Consider the following 22,679-nt stretch of genomic DNA (forward strand, 5'->3'; position numbering starts at 1 on the left):
GCTGTGGCCGCCAGCGCCAGAGATCCCGAACACTGCCTGGCAACACTTGCCAACGAGATGTTGGCTGGCAACTTGTAAGAAAAGGAGGCGCGAAAGTTCGCGGGTTTTTGCCTGGATGTTGGCCGAGGATGTCGGTGACAGTTCTCACCTTTTTAATAAAGTTTTTTTGTTACTGTTCGTGTTTGTCTGCTTAGTTCTAAAGATCAGTAGGATCGAATGACAAAATACAATAATATAGAAAGTGCAATGTTGATAGAGACAAATGCAGCCGAACGGTCAGGGTATCAGCCAGTAGGCTGATACCCTGACCGTTCGGCTGATACTGCTCGGGGGAAACTTTTTTTCGGGTGGTGGTTTGTCTGAATACGTCGTGCCCCATTCCTCACCACCCGGCCGCACCATTGTCGGCCTGGTCGAACCCATAATGGGTTTGCTAAAACAGACCCTCTTAATACTCACTATGAAAGTAGACTGTTATGAAGATATACAATGAAAACCCGCTGAAACTGCAAGAATAAATTAATAATTTGCTTATAATTCCTTATAATTGCACTGTACTACAGTATACGAGCGATGACCTCAACGGCCATCTTGGATTTTAACCTTGATTCATGGCAGACGCTGTCGACCCGTTTCTATCTAATATTTACTCTATGGTGCTGATGCATCATAAGATTTTTATATAAGCTTTTATATTTGCTAAAATCAAGGTAAAGATACTCCTTTACGACAGGCAAGGTACTGTACTTATTACAAGGTGAGATAACGATCGTCTAATTTTTTCAAGAATATGTGCTCATCTAGTATATTTGTATTCACGAGTTAGCTTTGTTTTCGGGAGCCTTAGAACTTGAAGTCAGCGTTAAACTTATCCTTAAAGATCTAGTTGCGGTTTGACGTTATGACGGTAATTACGTCATGGCTTGCCGTATATTCGATAGTGATCATAGGTTTGGCTAGACTGACGACGGGAATAGTTTAGTATTGAAGAACAGGATACAATACACACAAGTCAAAGCACCTACGAAGATATGATCAGGATTGAATCTGCAACCTTAAAATTGTAAATTAAGTAAGATATCTATTGCCTCGAGCATCCGACAGTTACAATGGAGTATACATTTAGATAGCATACAATAAGTTTTGACCTGCATTTTAAAGTTTTTTTTAAATTTAAGATTATTTTTATGGATAAATTGAAGAAAAATATTTAATATACTAGCTGACCCGGCCACGCGTTGTTGTGGCTCAAAATGTATCTATTATAAATGTATAACACTTCCCCCGTGGGGAGAATTTCAAAAAATCCCTTCTTAGTGTACATTCTCTTGACGTACCCTATTAAAACGCATCTAAAATAGTATAATAAAAGCCGAGTTCTTCACGGTAAGCCTTAATCCCGTCCATCTCCCCCCACTGGGGGGAATTTCGACATGTATATTATATAAAAAAACGTGCGTATTCGAATGCAACGTTGTGTCAAAATTTCAAAGGAATCGGTAGGAACAAACGAACGTTATATGTTATTTATATAGATAGATAGAAAATGATCTGCTTCAGTCCATTTTCACAGAAAAGCAAACTTAGGTCGTCGGAAGTTAGCGCCATCTGTTGGACATAAAAGCCTTAATCCATATATAAATATATTTTTGAAAGGGGGGAAATGGTGTAGGGGTATGAAAAATAGATAGTAGCCGATTCTCAGACCTACTGAATATGCATATAAAATTTGGTAAAAATCGGTAAAGCCGTTTCGGAGGAGTAAGGTAACTAACATTGTGACACGAGAATTTTATATATAAGACTAGCTGACCCGGCAAACGTTGTTTTGCCATATAAATGATTTCTAGGTAATTTCTAGCTGACCCGGCCACGCGTTGTTGTGGCTCAAAATGTATCTATTATAAATGTATAACACTTCCCCCGTGAGGGGAATTTCAAAAAATCCCTTCTTAGTGTGCATTCTCTTGACGTACCCTATTAAAACGCAATCAAAACGCATCTAAAATAGTATAATAAAAGCCGAGTTCTTCATAGTAAGCCTTAATCCCGTCACTTTTCCCTCTGGGGAATATCGAAAAATTCCTTTTTAGTGTATATTCTGTTGACGTAACCTATTAAAATGCAATCAAAAACGCAAAAAACCGCATGTAAAATAGTATAATAGAAGCCGAGTTCTTCACAGTAAGCCTTAATCCCGCTGGCCTTCCCTCAGTAAGCCTTTTCCCGCTAGGGAATATCGAAAAATCCCTTTTTAGTGTATATTCCGTTGACGTAACCTATTAAAAACGCAATTAAAAACGCAAAAAACCGCATGTAAAATAGTATAATAGAAGCCGAGTTCTTCACGGTAAGCCTTAATCCCGTCCATCTCCCCCACTGGGGGGAATGTCGACACGTATATTATATAAAAACACGTGCGTATTCGAATGCAACGTTGTGTCAAAATTTCAAAGGAATCGGTAGGAACAAACGAATGTTATATTTTATTTATATAGATAGATAGAAAATGATCTGCTTCAGTCCATTCTCACAGAAAAGCATAATGCCTGACAGAAAAGCAAACTTAGCGCCATCTGTTTGGACATAAAAGCCTTAATCCATATATAAATATATTTTTGAAAGGGGGAAATGGTGTAGGGTATGAAAAATAGATAGTAGCCGATTCTCAGACCTACTGAATATGCATATTAAATTTTGGTAAAAATCGGTAAAGCCGTTTCGGAGGAGTAAGGTAACTAACATTGTGACACGAGAATTTTATATATAAGATTTAACGAATAATTTTTTCAGGATTTTAAAATAATTTCTTTAGGCTGTTTTAATTATGGCAGTGCTTTATTTATTTTGAATTTAGATAATTTAAAAAGTTAAACAGTAGTTATATTACTAATATTTGTCTAAAGTAAAACAAGTATTTGCAATCCAACAGTATCTGATCTTATAAATATCTAATTTTTCAGATTTGTAATTGCCATTTTACGTTATTTCATCATATCCTAACTAATTTATTTATTTTTTATTTTACGTGTCATGCTTACTTAAAAATTAAGCAATTATGAACAAATCTATGATTAAAGATCTTTACAAATTCGCTAATTATAAAAGCATAATTATCTTTGATAGTGACTAACTTTGATGTACTAACAAGTTTAAACATAGAAAGGTTATAACGTTGTTTTGTATTATACATTAAGTTATATTCACAATGTCTGGATTGTACATATTTATATTGTACTAACAATGGTATTTATTACCAATTTAAATCGACATTAAGATTCTGTAATAAGTCTTATATAAAATTTATGATTTGCCTGTAGATATTAACGGTTGTGACACCGAGTAGGATACGTTTGTACCACAAGTTGTGTTATTGGAATAATTTTGCAATCATTAGTGCTAAAATTCTGAAATTATATGACTGTCAGTGTCATCTCCATTTGTAAATAAATTTGTTTACATTTTACTTAAAATAATTGACCATAATTGCAGCTGGGATACATTTGTTTCCCGCCTGGTATTTTCTATAAGTCAACTGCATCAAAAGAGCAGTATTTTGAACTCGTCATAGTTTTGCAGTATAATGCATCTAAAAGTGGGGTTGATACAAAGGTCAAAGAGGGAAAAGGAATCCAGTCTTCGCTGCAAAATGAATAATGGTCAATGAACATTTTCACTAATATTATTGATATTGTTGAGATCAATGCATTTTCCGTGTTTGTCATCGCATTTCCTGAGTGGCCAAGAGATCGTCTTCAATTTCTGATGGCTGTAGGAAAGAATCTTATTTCTTATATTCTTCAGCGTAGCCAGAAGACGGTGGATCAATCATGCAATAATTAAAATCATTCCAAGATATAATTTTTATTTTTATTTTTAGTTCTTAATTCTGAAGGAAGAACTGAAAAAGATGACAAAGTACAGTACTTTTAAATATAGATAACGATTATATTATTTCGACGAATCTTTAAGTCTTTTGATATAAATTATGCATTTCAAACCATTAAAGAATTGAGGGTTATCATTTCAGTTCTTTTATAGTTACGTAAACAACGATAATCGTCTTGCTAAATATTAATGTTTAAAATCCTAAAATTTTTTGAAAAGTAGATTAATTACCAGTAATTAGTCTAATTTTCAAATCTGGTAATTAAAAATTAATTACTGGTAATCAAAACATATTGATTACCAAAATCACAGTAGATTATATCTTCCAACAAACTAAAAGTTTCAGAGATGATTAAATATAATCAGGTTTTTATGAATTGAGATTTTAACTTATCAGAGTTTGGCAAGACATGATAAGAGTTAGACCTAATATCTATGCTCAAGCAAAAAAATGTATAAAATAAGATGAAATATATATTGATTAAGCGTATTTTTAACAACAGAAAAACAAAATCTTTTAAATCTATATTGATGTGAATTTGAACATATCTTACAATGCAATTTTTTATGATTAAAATCAGTCTATTTTTTAATCTTAAAGTTTCATTCGGGTCTCTAAGGCGATGTGATAAAAAAATAAATAGTATTTATCATAATAGCTTTAATCGCACTGAAAGTTTTGAAATATCAAATCAAATGAAACAGGTGAATAAATTATATTTAAGTTATATTCTCTGTATACATCCGCATTTTATAAAAAGTTAAAAACAAAAATTAAGTTATATTTGAGTGCGTTTTTTATTATTACGGAAATATCAGAACGTAATGAGTTACAGTATATTTAAACAACCAATGCTTTTTGGCTGCTATGAATATCTTTTATCTTTTGCCTATGGACCGATGCCGATATGAAGTAATCGAAGAATAATATAAGAATCCAAAATCCGGATCTAACTTAAATCTTACGTATGATCAGAAAGCTTCATAAAGAATAATGTAATTAAAAGTATTGGCCTAATACACTATCAACTGTATAACCTTGTTCAATATTTAGATCGAATTGTGAAATGTGCTATATTGAATTCATTATTTTTACTAAGCCTAATTCAGTATCAGAGTTTAAAATTTATAATACAAAACTTAGAGCTTATTAAACGCACATGCCTTGTTTATTTTTAAGAGTATGTCATAGATAATATCCCTTCCGGTAACTCATATTTCTTTCCCTTATACGTATATCTCACTTTTATTTTTCCAGTGGTTACAGAATATAACAGAGAGAAAATATAGTGATTGGTCAGATTTTGACTCTCTCTTTCTTTTTTCTTTTCTTCTTTTTGCATTATTTTGCGATTTACAAAATTGAATTTAACTTTTAATTTCAAATATTATTGTACCCAAATCCGGATGAACAACAGCCTAGAAATTTTTCGCGGTCTGTCCAGATATGTTGGGCCCGTTCCTCCCTACCTAGCTGTCCCACTGTGGACCTGGCCGAATTTATGATGGGAATAGAATAATTGCTCTCTTAGTGCTCACAGAGCTGAGAGTCAAAAATAAACGATTCTATAAAAACAGAAGTCTCTCCCTTTTTCTGTTAATTTCTTTATTCTTTATAGTTTAGTACAGCGCTGTCCAACTTATCATAGTCCGCGGGCCATATTTTCTTCACCAAACATTTCGGGGGCCAAGAAGGTTGATAAATGAAAAGTCAGTTTATGTTAATTAAAAAAATATTTTATTTATGCTAAAAAGAAAACTTTAAAATATTCGTAATATATTAATGAGAACATTGTGGCCGTAATTTTCACATAGTAAAATAATTTTAATATTAATAATAATAATTTAGTAACATAAATTTATTCATAGTAAAATGTACTCGCGGGCCGTAAAAATAATTTGGCGGGCCGTATACGGCCCGCGGGCCGCAAGTTGGACAGCCCTGGTTTAGTATAACGTTTGGGATTAATTTATATTCTCATTTCACTTACTTATTTTTCGCATATTAGGTATTTAGACACTGTAGTGCAGAATTGTTTTATTTCCATCTCGCTTAATACTTCTTCTGTTAGGTGTGTCCATACTGATAAGCTGTACTCTCTTTTAACTTACCATTACAAAACCATTTCCCCCTCCATTATATCAAAGTCTACATTCTATTAGCCATACATTTTTTTATCATATCGGTACAGTTTTCACTACCTAATGACAATAGTTACAAGCCTAAAACAATATAACGATAAGGTTCTTCCGACATAAACATTTTAAACTGAAATTATGGGAAATTTGGTCCTATAAGAAAATTAGTCGTTCTTGAAAAAAAATATACTACAGTTGAACTTCTTTAACTCAAACGTCTGTAACTCGAAGAAAATGGTAGGTTTCAATGGAATAACATTGGTATTTAACGTCTCCAACTTAAATTTCTTAACCTGAATTTTCTCCAAATCGAAGGTTTTCAAGGCTCCCCGACATTGATTTATGTTACTTTCGACTTTTCCGACTCGAATTTTAATATTTATTCTATCCAAACTGATGCTAATTATCGGATTTCCACGAAATTCTTAGACAGTTTTGAATCTACTGTCCAACACTAGTGTTATCACCCGTCCAGTTTTTAACTCATTGTCCGGGTTAACTGGTTTAAACTGGCATGCACGTTCACGTTATTCTTCGCACGACATTGCGCATGCGTCAGGGACTTGTGTTCGAACAAACCTGACCTGCCGTCCGGGTCAGTGATTTTGAAAAGGTGGCAACACTATCCAACACCCATTTGCACACGATGGTCCTGTCCAAAACGAGGACCTCTCGCTTTATCTCAACAAGATAAACCTGCAAAACTGTTCGATTCCATTAGTTACATTGAACATTTTGCTAGAAGGCGACACACGGGACGTAAAAAAAAACCATAAAAGATTCTTTATATAATGCGAGAGAAGTAAAAATACAAATCTATTTAGAATAGGCTTTTTTCATTAACTCGAAGTTTTTTCTTGCCCTTTGGTGCTTCGAGTTAGAGAAGTTTTACTGTAAATTGTTTTTATTTATGTTATATAACAGGAAGGTGCAAAATCTTTAGTCGAAAAATATTAAAGCAGTTTAGAGCTGATTTAATATTTTCGCCCTTTACGAACAAAAAACTGTTTCAACGTTAGTAGGAATATAATCAGAAGGACAATAAATTTTTCGACATATAAACAGCAAAACATGAAAAATAAATAAATAAAAAAGAAATTAAATTAAATTAAAAAATGAGAAAAATTCTGTATTCCATGAGCTTTATTACTCTCATGGAATACAGAATTTTTCTCATTTTTTAATTTTACTCTATGATTTAATATTTAACTAACCTATCTTATCGAATAACTCCTTCTATGGAGGGTGTCAAGAAATTAGGCCTCCGATATGAAATGGGTGGTAGAGTGAGTCAATAGAGGCGATTTTGGTCCTATGAACTGCCGCAGATCCCTTAAAAGATACAAGCTCCTAAACTTTCGGTAGTGGTTGCTGCCCTGTGATGCACAAATATCATACAGAGAAGCTTAACATTACAATTTTTTTAACCTCCGCCCTATGAGTACTAAGAGCTCACAGGGTGGAAAGTATTTTGCTGACTATTATCTTTTTATCATCATCGCCATTTAAAACTTGACGTACAATTAGTGGGTTATCAATACAGAAATACCGTAACAATTTTAAATTTTATATAAAATATTTTGAACCGTTATTTATTCAGTATAATATATAACAAAGCCTTAGACTTTGTTCTAGTTTTATCTTCTACCAGCAGTTTTAAAGTATTTTAAACTTGGAATAGTTTTTTAAAATCTAATCAAGGAGAAAAAATTTTCTAATGCATTCTGTATTAATCTCCCTATGATATGGTTTAAATTAAAATAATTTTGGGAATGAATAGTGCTAATAACTTTTTAATCTAAAACGTAGAGGATAGTAGAACACAGTGAACGAAATCGCGTCCATAGCGGCATTTCGCTGGAGCAGGGAACAATCTCTGTATATGTAGACTCTTAATATCACTCAAAATTAGTTAATTGAATAACATTTAGAATTTGACCAGTTATTAATTTTCAGTTTTATCATCTTAAGAAAACTTGGATTAGTATTGTTTACACTGTGCAACGGCAGTTTTATTGATTTGCGTATTGCAGGGGTGGCCAACAAGTCGATCGCCAAGCCAATTTTGGTCGATCGCTAGCGATGTCTTGACTTAATGTATTATATTTGTAACCGAAGGCAACTATATGCATGCAGTTATGACTCGACTCATAAGCAGTGAGTGCACTTCGTACTGAAACAGTGTATAAACATAGTGTATATTTCACACTTCCCCCTCCCCACTTAGACTATGCCTATGACAACAAGTCGATCGCGACACATTTTTACGATAAAAAGTAGATCTTATGTGCACAAAAGTTGGCCACCCCTGGTGTATTGTATTTCGCGAAACCTGTCTCTCAGGGGGTTTGTAATTTGATAATTAAAAAAATCAAATTAGGTTTATCTACTTCCATTTTATTTGTACTAAAAGGTTAAAGTGATAAGGTGGTTTTAATGAAAAAGTCTAGTTTGTTTTTATTAGTTTCAAAAAAGTTTATATCATTTTGTCTTATTAGCTAAATTAAAAACATATATATTATGATTACAGACTGTATATTTTCTTACAAAAGAACCATTAGTAACCATGAGAAGGGTCCCAATGTCTTACATCTATTACTGGAGTCTGTATTAAGATATACTGTAACTATATAACATGAAATAAAAAAAAAATTATATATAGATCTAATTATAACTTGAATATCTATTTCTATAGCAATTTAAAAGGAATCAAATTAACAAGATTACATATTAAAAATTAAACTTTAAAAATTAATTCCAATTAAATTGACTTCATATTTACAATATGCTGTATGTATAAACTGTACAGTACATATACACAAAAATTTAATATACATCATATTCAAATGCATGCATTTAAATTTTTAAATTTAATTTTTTAACATAATTCAATTCAAATCATTATGAAAGGTATCTATTTCAGAAAGTTATGATAAAAATAAAAAAACTTAAAGTGCCTAATTTACATTTCTTATTATATATTTTGTCAACGTGGACATTAATTATTAACAGGACAATTATACTGGTGTTAAACATTTACACAAGAATTGCGGAAAAAGTTCTTAAAGAAAACAGACTTTATTAAGCTAAATTGTCCTGTTAATAATTAATGTCCACGTTGACAAAATATATAAGAAGAAATTAAATAAGGACAGTAAGGCAATAATAATTATTGCCTAATTTACAGTTTGTTTTTGTAATTTAGAAGATTTGTATGCTAAAAGCATTAATAAATACTGTATTGATTTCTAATACACTATTCATTTTAATGAAACAAATCATGCAATTTAAAAACCCATTTTGCATGTTTGGCACATTTATCTCTTAACCTTATATTAATTAGAATTATAAAAACTCAACTTTAATTATTCTAAACAGTGAAAATTTCAAAAAGTTTATTTAACACTTTTTTAACAGAACAATCATTGTACTTTGTACAAAACTATTTCCACTACTTAATAAATATTCAGATTTCTTATTTTATACAATAAAATCACAAAATTTGAATTTGGTCCTCTATAATTATGATACTTTTTCAAACAATATAATATGTAGAATATATGGATGGCATAACTTCAGAGAAATTACAAATAGCATTTAATACAAATTTAAGTAATGTTACAATTTTTTAAAACAAGATCCAAAATCTTATCCTTTTGAATAAACCAACTTTTAATGTTAATTATATTTGATAAATACATTAATTAACAAAATGAAATACATTTGAAATCTTTGGATGGTTTGAAGATACAAAACCTAAACTAAACATCAAACTACCTTATTTTATATATGTATCTGTTTTAATATTTTTATTACATTTTTTTTATCTATAAACCTATAAGATTTCAACATACTTTTCTATTTGGTTGCATACTCTATTTTAAATTTTCATGCTGTAAAGCTTTTAATTAAATATTGATTAACAAAATATAAATATTGTAAAAATGAGGTAGTGATTATATTTACATAATTTTGTTCAATTAAACTAAAATTGAACAAATTCAATGCATTCTATTCTTATTTCACAACCTAAATGTTCTTTAGTATAGAGAACATATTGAACGTACAGTAAACTTATATTGTAACCGTGATCATCACAAATTAAAAGTCAATAAGATGGAAAAGTGCTAACTTATGACTTAACAAATATCAAAAGTTTAAAATTTAAGTTTCATTTTATGCTGCTTAGTATTTGTAACCTCTTCACTAACTTCCCACAATTTTTTAGCCAAACCTTGATCGTTTGCCACATCGTTATACGACTCCACACTACAGTTGCGGTAATATTTGCCAGATTCTTTATCCAGGTCTTCCGACATGGCACAATGCAGAACAGTCTGACAGCCTTGTTTCGGAGTACGAACAAAAAACCAAGCCAGTGGAGCCATCATTAACAATTTATACCAGGGTATGTGAAGATGTCTTCCTAGGTTAGTATAAACGTGTCCCGGACTAACGGCATAAACATTAACATTATTATGATGGAAACGTCGATGTAACTCACGTACAAATAATACATTAGCAAGTTTGCTATTATTGTAAGCTTCCCTCTTATCGTATTTCTGTTCTGAATTAAGGTTGTCAAAATTGATTTGTCCTTTTTTATAAAGTGCTGACGTTAAAACAATAATACGACTAGGCGCGGATTTCTTCAAAAAATCCAGTAACAAGATAGTTAACAAAAAATGCCCAAAATGATTAACACCCATTTGCATTTCTAAACCATCATCGGTAATCATGTATGGGCATTGAAAAATTCCAGCATTATTAATTAATACGTCTATACGAGTTTCGGTATGCAAGACATCTTCAACGAATTCACGAATCGAAGCAAATGACGCTAAATCTAAACATTTCAATATCAACTGACCATTTTGGGTAACCTTACGTATTTCTTCAGCTGCACTTTGAGCTTTGACCAAATCACGGCATGCTAAGATTACTCTGGCATCCTTTTGCGCCAGTTCTTTTGCCGTGGCTTTACCTATACCAGAATTAGCACCAGTTATAACAACAGTTTTTCCTTTCATTGTGCGTTTTGCTTTGCATCTTCCCCACGTGTAAACCCGATATTGTCGTATCAAAATTAAACCGAGAATAACAAAGCACAAGCCAGTCAGGGCTGACGCCATTTTCTTCGCTCATTATGACGTCGTCGGCAGAAAGTAGTTGCTATTGGTCGACGGGGAAAGTGTTTAAAATGACCAATAATAACCTTTCTTACATTTGTTACGCTCCAATACTGTGAGTTGTTTGGGTGGCCAGCTGAGAAGTACGCGGAACTTCTTCCGTGCTGGTGTATATGAACTTTTAGCGACGTTTAGCGAGGAAGTTTTATTTTTTCCATTTCTATTGATTATTCAGATATTATTCATAATGTCTACACAAATATTCCGCAGTTTAGTAGGCGTTGGTAAGTTTTTTTATTATTATTTTATTTTTACACGTGTTTTTTTAAAAGTTAAGTTATAACTGTTATACGTAAACAAACCAAACTTTCAGGGAAAATAAAGTGATATTATTTTTACCAACTTATTTAGAGAAATAGGTGAAGGAAAACTTCATATATTTCAAATATTCCTGATAGATAAAATCTGAAGGACAGTTTGTTATATATATATATATATATATAAATAAAATTAAAAGCATTTTATATAGAAAAAATTTAATTCGAATGTCTTGTAAATGTTTAAAATACATTGAAAATAATAAATTTTAGGCATAAATTAAAAACAAAATATTAAAAAGTTTGCAAAAAGTTAATACATAAAATGTTGTTCTCTTTTCTTATTAAGATAAGCTATATTTTGAGTAGCTTGTTTTTAACATATTTAAATTCAATCATTTATCACAGTAAACATTTGTCAAAGAAATAAATAACTGGCTGTGTTTAAATTGCATTGTCAATGATAGAAATAAGATTATTCCTGATAATAAAAGTTTATATTGTAAATTTCTTTGCAGATCTTATATTTCTGAATTTCTTAAATGAAGAAAAAAATAATTCCATTATAGTGCATTGTAAATAGACTTGTTGATGTGTTTGATTTTTAGGAAGTTTACTATAATAATTTTATCAATATGATTAGATTTATACTAATGAAACAAAATATATCCATTCTAATTTATGGTTACTCTCATTGTTTGTATATATATAATTTAAACAACAACAACCTGATAATGATAGTATTATTTGGCAATACTATCATTGTTATCCATTACTTTGATATTAATACCAATATTAACAAACTAATCTGCAATAAAAGTTATTCTTCGTAGAATGTAAAAGTTAATATATCTTACTTTTCATATTGCTATAATTTTATATTAATTAAATTATTCATTTGTTTTTTAATGTATAAAACAGATTTCAAAATAAAGAAAACAAAATAAATATGTTACTTAAAAATAGTTCATTATTAAATGGTAATTTGATGAACTTGATAAATATTTCATAACAATTCTTTAAAACTACAACTTTCTTTATTGCTAGTAAATTTTTACATATGTAAGCTCTTTTTATATAATGCTAGAAAATTTTTACATTCATCAGTATTATAATCTTTAGTTATCAAAATAATGTAATATTTTGATAAATTAATTTTAATCAGTTTGTTTATATTTTAAATTTAGTATTATGATGTAAAGTTTCTTAATACCTAATATAATAATTTATAGTAAGCCAGATAATTTACAGTGTTTTTCTTTCATTTCCATGTACTGTACAGTACATAACAATAGTAATTTATATAATTATATACACAATAAAAATATATTTAAATCTAATTTAATAAAAATTTTATTATGCAATAATAAAAACATTCATAATTTATTAACAAATAAAATTAAGAAAAAGAATAGAATATCAGATAATAGAATAATCTTTAACCTCTATATCTCATTAATGTTTATCAGTTTCATCCAGTTGGATATGTTATCTTTTCCTCTATATCTGTTCTCTTTTGACTTAAAAAATAGGTCATCATATTAGTAACTTAACTAGTGTATAATTTTATTTTAATGTGGAAAAACACTGACACAACTTCAACTATTCAAATAAATAATTTTTCAAATGTGTTTTGATCTAGTTTTTGATAGTTAAAAAATTATTTTATTATATTAAATATTAGTTTTTTTCATTAAAAAATAAATAGTCATTTATTTTATTTTTAATAACTATAAAATATTTCTATCAATAAGGAAACAGGAAACTTTACTGGAGTTTTTCAATTACCAACTCCAGTAAAAGTCTGCTTATTTGTTTATTTTTTTGTATTTTTGGAGTTTACCTTATATTAAATTATTATAGTTTTATAAATTAGATACCTTTTAACTTTACATTAATAATTTAGAACTGAAGTTGCTGTTTGAACTATTAAATTTCTATTGAAATTACTTTAAATCAGAAATCTGAAATTTTGAATAATAATAATGATTCTAAATTTGTTTCCACTTTTTCATTCGATATATTTGTCTTAATATAATCTTTTTATTACATAATATAAAAGTTTCGTTGCAATATTTGAATTTAAATTTTTCAGCAATATTATTATTTTATCCTTGTAATAATACATCTATCCTACTTGGAAACAGAGCTGAAATTTTCAGTTTGAAATTCCAAAGAAGATGCTTAAAATTATATGGAAACTTTCTGATACTAAAGTGTAAATGCTTTTGATGATTTGATATCAGTAAAATATATAAAAATTGATTATACATTAATGCTAATGCTATTGCTATCATATGAATGCACTGTATTTGACATGTTGCATTGCTTTTGTCATTATCATGTATTACAACAAATATACATTGAAAGCATAATATAGAGAGTATTTAATGAGCAAGATATTAATAATTTGAAAGATGTTAAATAGGCTTCTAGGCTTAGGCCCACCGGTAAAAGGCTTTTAGATATGTGAAAAAGATATTAATATTTTTAATCTTAAACATTTTCATATTAAACTATTTCTTTTCTTGTTGAAATTAAATCATTCTCAATAGGAAAATATTTATTTTCAAGCATTACTTATAATATAGCTATTCTTAGTGATGGGCATTCAAATGAAAAATAATTGACATTTTGATTATTAAACTCATTCAAATAATTCATTCTCTTCTTTTTTGTACCATATGTTTTAACCTAAACATAAATAAATAAATAAAAATTTGAACAAAAATTCATTAGTCAACAGTCAAACTTTTTACATCAAATATTTATTTGCATCAAATTGTTCCCAAGATGGTAATTTTAGTTCTTTGGAAATATTTACATTAGACAGTTGGGCAGTTTCTTATATGATGTAAAAATCAAAGGCTAATTAAATTAGTTACATTAATTAAATTACATTAATTAAATTAGTACTGATTATCCAAGCCCTAATTAACCAAGGTTTTGCACTATACAAGGCAAACCTGTAAGTAAATACACTACTTTTCTTACAAGTTATAAAAGCTGTGCCATGAATGAATGCCCTAACATGTAAATACTATAGTGCAATGGTTTGCAACAGTCTGCCACAAAGCAATTTAAAATCTTCCATGAGATGAATGGAAAAAATTAAAGCAACAAATTTTAAAGTTTGTAAAACAAATGACAACCATTAATGAACCTTTAAATCTAGTAACAAAAAACATTTAATACAACCATCAAACAAACATTTTTGACCTTAACCAAGGTCTTTACCAGGTTTGTGAACCAACTGAATTCCAAAATTGGAATGTGCAGAACCGAACATTTTTGAAACATTAATTTTAAACATTTGGAACATATAACATATACAGAAACTTTGTGGAAATTACACAAAAAGGTGGAAATTACACAAATTCAAAATATATAAAAAGCCAACACATATGCACATATTATTTTAAGATCTAGCCTAATAGCAAAAATTCCAATTTTGGAATTCAGTTGGTTCACAAACTTGGTAAAGACTTTGGTTAAGGTTGAATGCATTTGTTTGATGATTGTATTAAATGTTTTTTGTTACTAGATTTAAAGGTTTGTTAATGGTTGTCATTAGTTCCAGTAATTGAGTAAGAATATAATTTTATTTTGTAAAACAATCATAAAATGTACTTCTATGTGTTATCAATTATTTCAGAAATTTGTTCCACTAAACTTCATAGAACAACTATTAGAAAGTGCTCCAAGATCGTGTTAACCAGTTCAGTAATATGTGTGCCTTAAGCCTAATAAAGTTGGAAACCACTGCAGTAATGTTTTCAATCTCAACTGTATAAAGCAAGTGGCTGATGCTAAAGCAAGTGGCTGATGCTAAAGTAACTTTATTTTTTGAATTTTTTCTTCTCTTTGGGCACTTTTTATATATGATTAAAAATAAGCAGCTTTTTTCATACATATGATTCAGCAAGACTGACAATGAAGATGTATGGGGATGGGGATATATCTTGATATAGCCAAATCAGACTGACATGAAAAATGATACTAAGGAAACTGCGAATATTGTGGCAAAGAAGGAAAGAACTGCTACAAAACAAAAACTCTAAAGTATATTTTAACAATAGTTTAAAATGATAACATGTTTATTTGTTTTGTTGAAACCATGTTCTTCTTTTTCTTGTTTTGTTTGGTGTCACAACTTGGTGAATTTATAGACTTGGCAAATTCATCTATTTAATCCATAATCTTACAGAGATATATTTTGGGCTTTTGCCGTTCTTCAGTCTGTTATGTAATGTACATGTGCTGCACCAGATGCCCACCAGATGCAACACACGTACATTACGTAACAGACTGAAGAGGGGCAAAAGCCCGAAACGCGTCTCTGTAAGATTATGGATTAAATAGATGAATTTACCAAGTCTATAAATTCACCAAGTTGTGACACCAAACAAAATGATAACATGTATTACAAAATTATTTGTTTCTTCTACTACAATAACTTGTTAAACATAATAAAGACACTCACAAACATTATTTTGGGATTTTAACCAGTGTTGATATTTGTGTCTTTATTAATATTTTTCTGTTGTCTCATATTGAAGTTAACTGATAAAAGATAAGTTAAGTCGTTCATATTTATACAAATAATACAAATTTGTATTCTTAAAACTATTGTAACTATTAGATGTATAATAGATGATGTAAAAAAAAATTTTTATATATGATTAAAAATAAATAAAATGAAGCTTAAAAATGATATCATGTAAATCTTTTATATTTGTAGTCTTTAATTCAAAATGTCCTTAGCCATGTGTTTCATCAAAGTTTTCAGTTATTGGAGGTAGCATCACTTCACATTACCTCAAGAATTCCATTTTATGTATGTGCCATTGCTGGTTTCTTTCAAATAGGTCAGTTCTCAGAGCACTATTTTTTTTTCTAATTTCTAATCAAATATAGACTACTGTCTTAGCTAGAAAAGTTTCACTTTTTTTTATGATGAATGTGTTATAATACATAATGCATTAATAAAAGGTCAAAACCTTATATTAGACAGAAAACAGACAATAAAAATTAATTTTTGCAAATGATTTTGATGCTTACTAGGAATAATTAAAATGTTACTGAAACCAAAACTGATAGTGTGGCTACTTGCCATATTGTTTGTTTTATTTTTACACCTAACGTCTTTCCGTTCATTCTTAGAAAGTTCTCAAAAAGGAAACAACAGTCTCCTTTTGTTCTTTCATCAGTCAACGAGGGGGGTCTGTTCCTGGAACCATCGGGAACAATGAGAAGGGAAGTCATGTGGGAAGTGGGGAAGAAAGTCGCAGGCACTTTTTTGCCTGACCATCAGAAGAAGAGGATGTACTTTCGCTCAAGGAGAAAAGGACTGGGGATGCTAGGAGCAAAGTCAAACGAGAAGAGGTGGAAGATGATCCAAGCATATTCCACGAATTGTTCGATGAACTCTTGTGACAAGTGAAAAGAAAAAGGAAAGCATCAAAGTGTATTGCATCTAAAGAAAGAAGTAGAACTTTTTACAAAGGCTTCCCGGAGGACCCCCTCTTCATGAGAAAAGAATATTGTTCGATCACAATGAAAAATACCCGGGGTATTTCTATCCTTATTCTATCTTATCTTCTTTGTGTGTCTTATTACATATCTTTGTGTTCTAGTTTTTAAGATAGTTTTACCGTAGCCTTAGTTAGTGTTGTATGTAAACCTTCAGGAGATAACCCACACCGAATTGCCCCTTAACCTAGTTAGGTGACCCACACCTCTGACCTTTGTTGGGTTCCTTTGTCTTTGGGCAGTTGTGTGTTAGCTGTAGTGACACTTAGGCCTGGAGGCACAAAGTTACATTTGATTATAATAAAGTTAATTATATACGTTAACAAGAGTAATTTATTTTACAGACACAACAATTTGTGATTACTGTAACGCATAAACTGAAATTACTTTTCTACTTTCTCAATGGGAACAAAAATTTTTGGGCGGAAGCAATCACTGGTTGCCAACTATAACTGGAATCTTGTATCTTGCCGACTATAACTGGAAAAGGATCCTGTAAGCGTAAACTCAAAAAATAAATTTTTGTTTCATTTTGTTTATATACCAGACGTTCTTGTTGGTGTTTGTCTGAAATTTTTGATCCAGCCTAGGTTAGTGAATTACATTCACATACTGAACTCACAACAGAAAGCATCAATGTATGAAAACTTGAAATTTTTTTATTTCAGCTAAAAATACCGTATTTACTCACATATAAGACGAGGTTTTTATTAATTTTTCACTGCTTAAAAAACCTAGGTTGTCCTTCATGCGTGAGTGAAGGATTCTTTGCATTTTTGCAATCATTTGTGTGAACCGTCTTCGCATTTTTTATTGGATGCTTGCTCTCTGGTGTTTAAAAACAAAACTATTTTATCTGGGTCGTTTGAATCATTCTTGTATATTGTCAGGAGTAAAAATGAATAGCAATAGGAAAAGCAAAGCTTTTGAATTGAGTTCGAAATTGAAATTCCAAAATCTGTTCACCAGTGGTCAAGTAGTTCTGTTCCCTGAACATTGGGAGTTTGGTCATGGGTTTGCGCTTTGCCAGGACAGGCTGGCCACGTGGAATTTTCTGGGTTTTCTCCACATCTGTAATGCCTGAATAGGGGTCAGTTACCTTTAAAAAAACCCCCCGGAAGGCATGACCTGAGGCAGATCGCCCAAGTGTTGTGTTGTCGTGACTTAACAAAGCAAACAAATGAAATTTCAAAATTACACAGGAGCCCAGTATAAGTTTTAATCTATTCCCACATGAAAATAGATGATTATTTGGAAAAGTGTCTTAGGGGTATCAAACTATTATGTTTGAAATTTTATTTAAAAGTTTAATGTCCAAAAGATCACCTGTATATGTAAAGTTAAAGAAATTTATGAAACAATGATATTCATGATAATTTCATAATAATAATTAAACTTAGAAATTTTTATTTATAAATAAATTGTTAGATGCAGGTAAATTAAAGTATAACACAAGAAAATTTAAGACAATAATGATTTATATGCTCTTATCATAGCCTTTACTTTTATTTTAAAATAGAATAATTTTATAAAAAGTATTTAGTATTACTGTTTCATGTTTAAAAATTAAAATATGATATGGTTTTAATTGTTGTTCAGTAATTTCAAATATGATTTTCAGTTGATCCTGGTCTGAAGGACAATTTTGATGTGTAGATATGATTCTTCATTCTGTCTTTCATCTTATCAATTAAAATCCTGATTTATAATTTTTATTTATTATTTCTGATATGAAAGTATATCAAATAATAATTTTTGAATTTTTCTAAAAGTTTGAATATAAACTTTATTTATAACTTCTGTTAAAATATTTTATGTAGATATAACAGAATTTGCAAAATTAGTCTGATTTTACTCATTAGATAAAGTAACTCATTGTCAATTCTCAAGACTCCGCACGTATTTGTCAATTATACTGTTGTTCTAGATTTAATAGTGAAAATGCAGGTGCAGATTTGAAGTGGGTAATAAAATCACTTTGTACAAACAATTCATTTTATTAACAGATGTTATTTTTCAGTTACATATTGTAATGCTATTGTAATAGCAAATATAAGTATTTATCTGATGGAAACTTTCTGGTATAATGATAAGAGACTTCTTATTGAAGCTGAACAAATGGAAAAGCATAATTTTCATTTAACTTGTGTTCATTTCAGACTGTCTCCTATGTTAGTTTATAAGTGTAATATTGTATTTAGTTTTGTTGAATAAGTTATGCTGAATATGTATTATGTACAAAAATTTATTAACTTTTTATAAGAACAAAATATTAATTTTCAACTAATCAACAAATGATGACACTATAAAAGGATTAGAGTCTAATTTTTTAATCTAGAATTTTTGGGGACTACACATTCCATTGTCAAAATCCATTTTTTATTGATTCTGATGATGGGATGTGAAATCCTGAAAAATTTTTATATCAATTTAAAAAATTAGACTCCTTAATTAATCCTTTTAGCTTTATTTGTTTCTTAGTTTCTCATGGCATCATCTAATTTGTGTAAGTGCATATTAATTTTTGTTGAACTACATATTCTACAAAGTTGTTTCTGAACTCCAGTGACCTTAATCCTAAATGAATATTTTAGTGAATTGGGGAAGTCATATGAGATTAAGTTGCCAGGTTTCAGATTAGGATTAGAGAAATTTGGTTACTCAAATTAATACAAATTATATAGGTTATATTTAATCTTATATTCACTTACATTTTATTGATTTTAACTTGTTTTAATTTTTTTATTTATATAATCTCATGAATAAAATACATACACTGTATATATAAAAATATAAATATAAGTAAAATTAAGATTAGTTTGAATTGTATGTGATGGAGATAAATTAACATTATTTTCTTAATAAAGAAACAGAAAAAAATTTGATACAATAAAAACATTGATTATAGAATAATTTGCATAAACAATTAAATTTTTAATAGCCTAGTAATTATATATTAAAAAAATTAAATTTTATTCTTATTATTATATTATTATTAACAGTATTCATTATTTTATATGCTTTATGCATTTATTTATTTGTATAATTCAAATACTATAAGACTGAAATAAAGTGTATCATAAGAAATGCACTCCTCTGAACCTTACAACTTTTTTTCATGATATTTATTTGTAATCACAATTTATATCCAAGCATTTATAATCCTGAAAGCACTACTTTGTTGGAGAACTCATATCAGTAAAAATAACAACCTGAGTATTTTTAACCTCCTGGTTCATCATAAAGGGCATCCAGTTATGAAATATATAAAAAGTAAAGTATGGCACTCCAAGATCTTGTTTAGTAGTTCCAAACTTTTTTTTGACATACTGTATTTACTAATTGGGTATCTTTGGTGATACACCAAGAGGTTCAAAAATATTTGGTCATGCTGTTTTTACTGATGTGAGCTCTACAGTAAAATAGTGTTTTATAGATTATTTTTCAAAATAAATGCAGCATATATATTGAATGATGATTTACCAGATAAATAAAATCACTAAACAAATTTATAATTATATAAAAACTAAATTATATTTTTGTACATATCATTTAGGTTTTGCAGCAACAAAATCAAGTTTATCAGGATTTAACAAATCTGTTACATATATGTTAGCTCGCAAAATGTCAGATATTGCTCGGTATGAATTTGAAACTTTAATTGTCACGTCACCACATGATCATGTTCTTCATGTTGAAATTAATCGTCCTGAAACTTTGAATTCCATGGATAAAACATTTTGGAGGTAAAAAAAATTTTCTATATTAATAAATTCATATTTTTAATAAACAGTTTTACTTGATGCTAAATTACTTATTTATTTTTTATGAAAAATGTATAATAAATATTTTCATAAAACTAATAGCATTTATTACCAAGTCATAAATATGTCAAGTTAATATATAAACTTCCAAAAATTCTCTTATAATTAAAAAATTTTTTATTTTCTGTTTTAGAGAGAGTTTAGATTGTTTTAGAAAAATTCGGGATGACAGACAATGCCGTTCTGTTGTTTTATCAGGTTCTGGAAGATTATTTTCATCAGGTAAATTTAACCCTACTTTCAAATTTTAATCTGTTTTCATTTTTGTTTTTTTTTTTTTTTTTTTTTTTAAATTACCATAGTTACTACATGAATACACTGCAGTTTAAATTCAAAGTAATTTGATAGATATTAATATTATTTTGCAGTTAAAGCATAACAAATGACACCACATAATTTTAGAAGTGTTCTGTAACAAGTTAATTAATATGTAATTAAAACTTTCAGTATCCATGGAATCCTTTTCATTAAATTTGATTTTGCAGAACTATGTTGTCATTTATTTTTGTGAATGACAATTTGCTACAAAAAATTAAATACAATATCTTAAAATTGTAATTTCTATTTTAAGTTTTCTAGTTTTTCATAATAATAACCTTATCAATATAAATCTGTTTAAAAAGTGCTCAAAATTTGAAGTTGGAAGTTTAGAATTAAGGTGCTATAATGAGATGTTAGGTGTGCCGTAGTGATCTCACCTGTCTCAGTGGATTCCCTCCTCTGTAGTTTTCATGTCCCATGAATACCACACCACTATATTAGAACAATGTACACACACTATGGAAGCTCAATCCCATTTCACAAAATGGAATTTTCCTTTTCCTTTGTCTTTGTTGACACAACCCAAAAAAACATAAATGTCTGTCCCCGACAGCTTTTTTTTTTTTCACTTTTTTTTTTTCCTGCCTTTCTTTCACTATCCTTCTCTTCAATTGTCTCTTCTTTCAAATTCCTCCCTCTGATTCCTTGACCTCTGGGCATTCCCCATCATAAATAGGGGGGGTAGTAAATTCTGGGTCTTTCATGGTACCTGATATCATTACAGGTACCATGAAAAAAGTTACTGAGTGGCATATTCTTGTGTGTATTACTAATAGTACAAAAAGTGCACTAACTCTACATAGTTAGGTGGTAGTGCCACAAGAAAAAAAATCAACAAGTTGGAGATACCACTGTTAGAAACTTAAAAAACACTGCACTAGTTTGTGTAGATGAAATTAGAAGAAACAAACACGCTTTTATACCTTGAATTCTTCAACATTTTTGTAATGTTTTAGTCAAAAGAACTTATCTTTGAAAAGATAGTAAATATATTTCCTCAAAATACTTTTAAAATTTCAAAAGCACAGAATTTTTTAATATAAACTATGTATTCCAAAATACTGTATTAATATATTTCAATATAAAGTTTCTATTTCCTTTTTATGATGTTTACTAATTTATTTTTTAGTAATATTTTGATTTTGAAAAAATATACTTTTATATTATAAAAATAATCTTTTAACATTCATAAGAAATATGTTTTTTTAATGATAGTGTAAAGTATATTTAGCAAAAGTGAATTTGATTAATTCACAACTGAGTTTTGAATTTGAAATTTGCATTAGTCAGTTCTTTTATTAGTTAAGTCTTCAATGCATACTCATTGATTTTGTTTTTCTAAAATAAAGTTGTGTTTCCTACTACATCTTTGTATTATATAGAATTACATTATAAACAATTGCTTAAATTTGTATTAATTGATGTCTTAAATAGTTACTGTATTTTTGGTACAAACATAATTATTTTTTAAAATCATCTTTATTGTTCAAATTTATTACTTTTTCATTAATATTATATTATATTTTAAG

General features: G+C 29.2%; 2 protein-coding genes across 2 annotated transcripts in view; one reads left to right on the plus strand and one right to left on the minus strand.

The window, feature by feature from the left end:
• Positions 1-9,411: 9,411 nt before the first annotated feature.
• LOC136978684 (retinol dehydrogenase 14-like) lies at positions 9,412-11,285 on the minus strand. Its single transcript, XM_067274435.1, has one exon. It carries the CDS (start codon positions 11,157-11,159, stop codon positions 10,185-10,187), a length of 975 nt encoding a protein of 324 aa, XP_067130536.1. The 5' UTR covers positions 11,160-11,285; the 3' UTR covers positions 9,412-10,184.
• LOC136978685 (delta(3,5)-Delta(2,4)-dienoyl-CoA isomerase, mitochondrial-like) overlaps positions 11,271-22,679 on the plus strand; it is a 31,803-nt gene continuing 20,394 nt past the window's right edge. Inside the window, exons 1-3 of the mRNA XM_067274436.1 lie at positions 11,271-11,440; positions 20,562-20,751; positions 20,963-21,051. Coding sequence (XP_067130537.1) covers positions 11,404-11,440; positions 20,562-20,751; positions 20,963-21,051 — 316 coding nt within the window. The 5' untranslated portion in view covers positions 11,271-11,403. The remainder of the gene's footprint in view (positions 11,441-20,561; positions 20,752-20,962; positions 21,052-22,679) is intronic.

This window comes from Centruroides vittatus, unplaced genomic scaffold (assembly GCF_030686945.1).
Source record: "Centruroides vittatus isolate TY-2023 unplaced genomic scaffold, ASM3068694v2 contig_549, whole genome shotgun sequence".
Lineage (NCBI taxonomy): Eukaryota > Metazoa > Arthropoda > Arachnida > Scorpiones > Buthidae > Centruroides > Centruroides vittatus.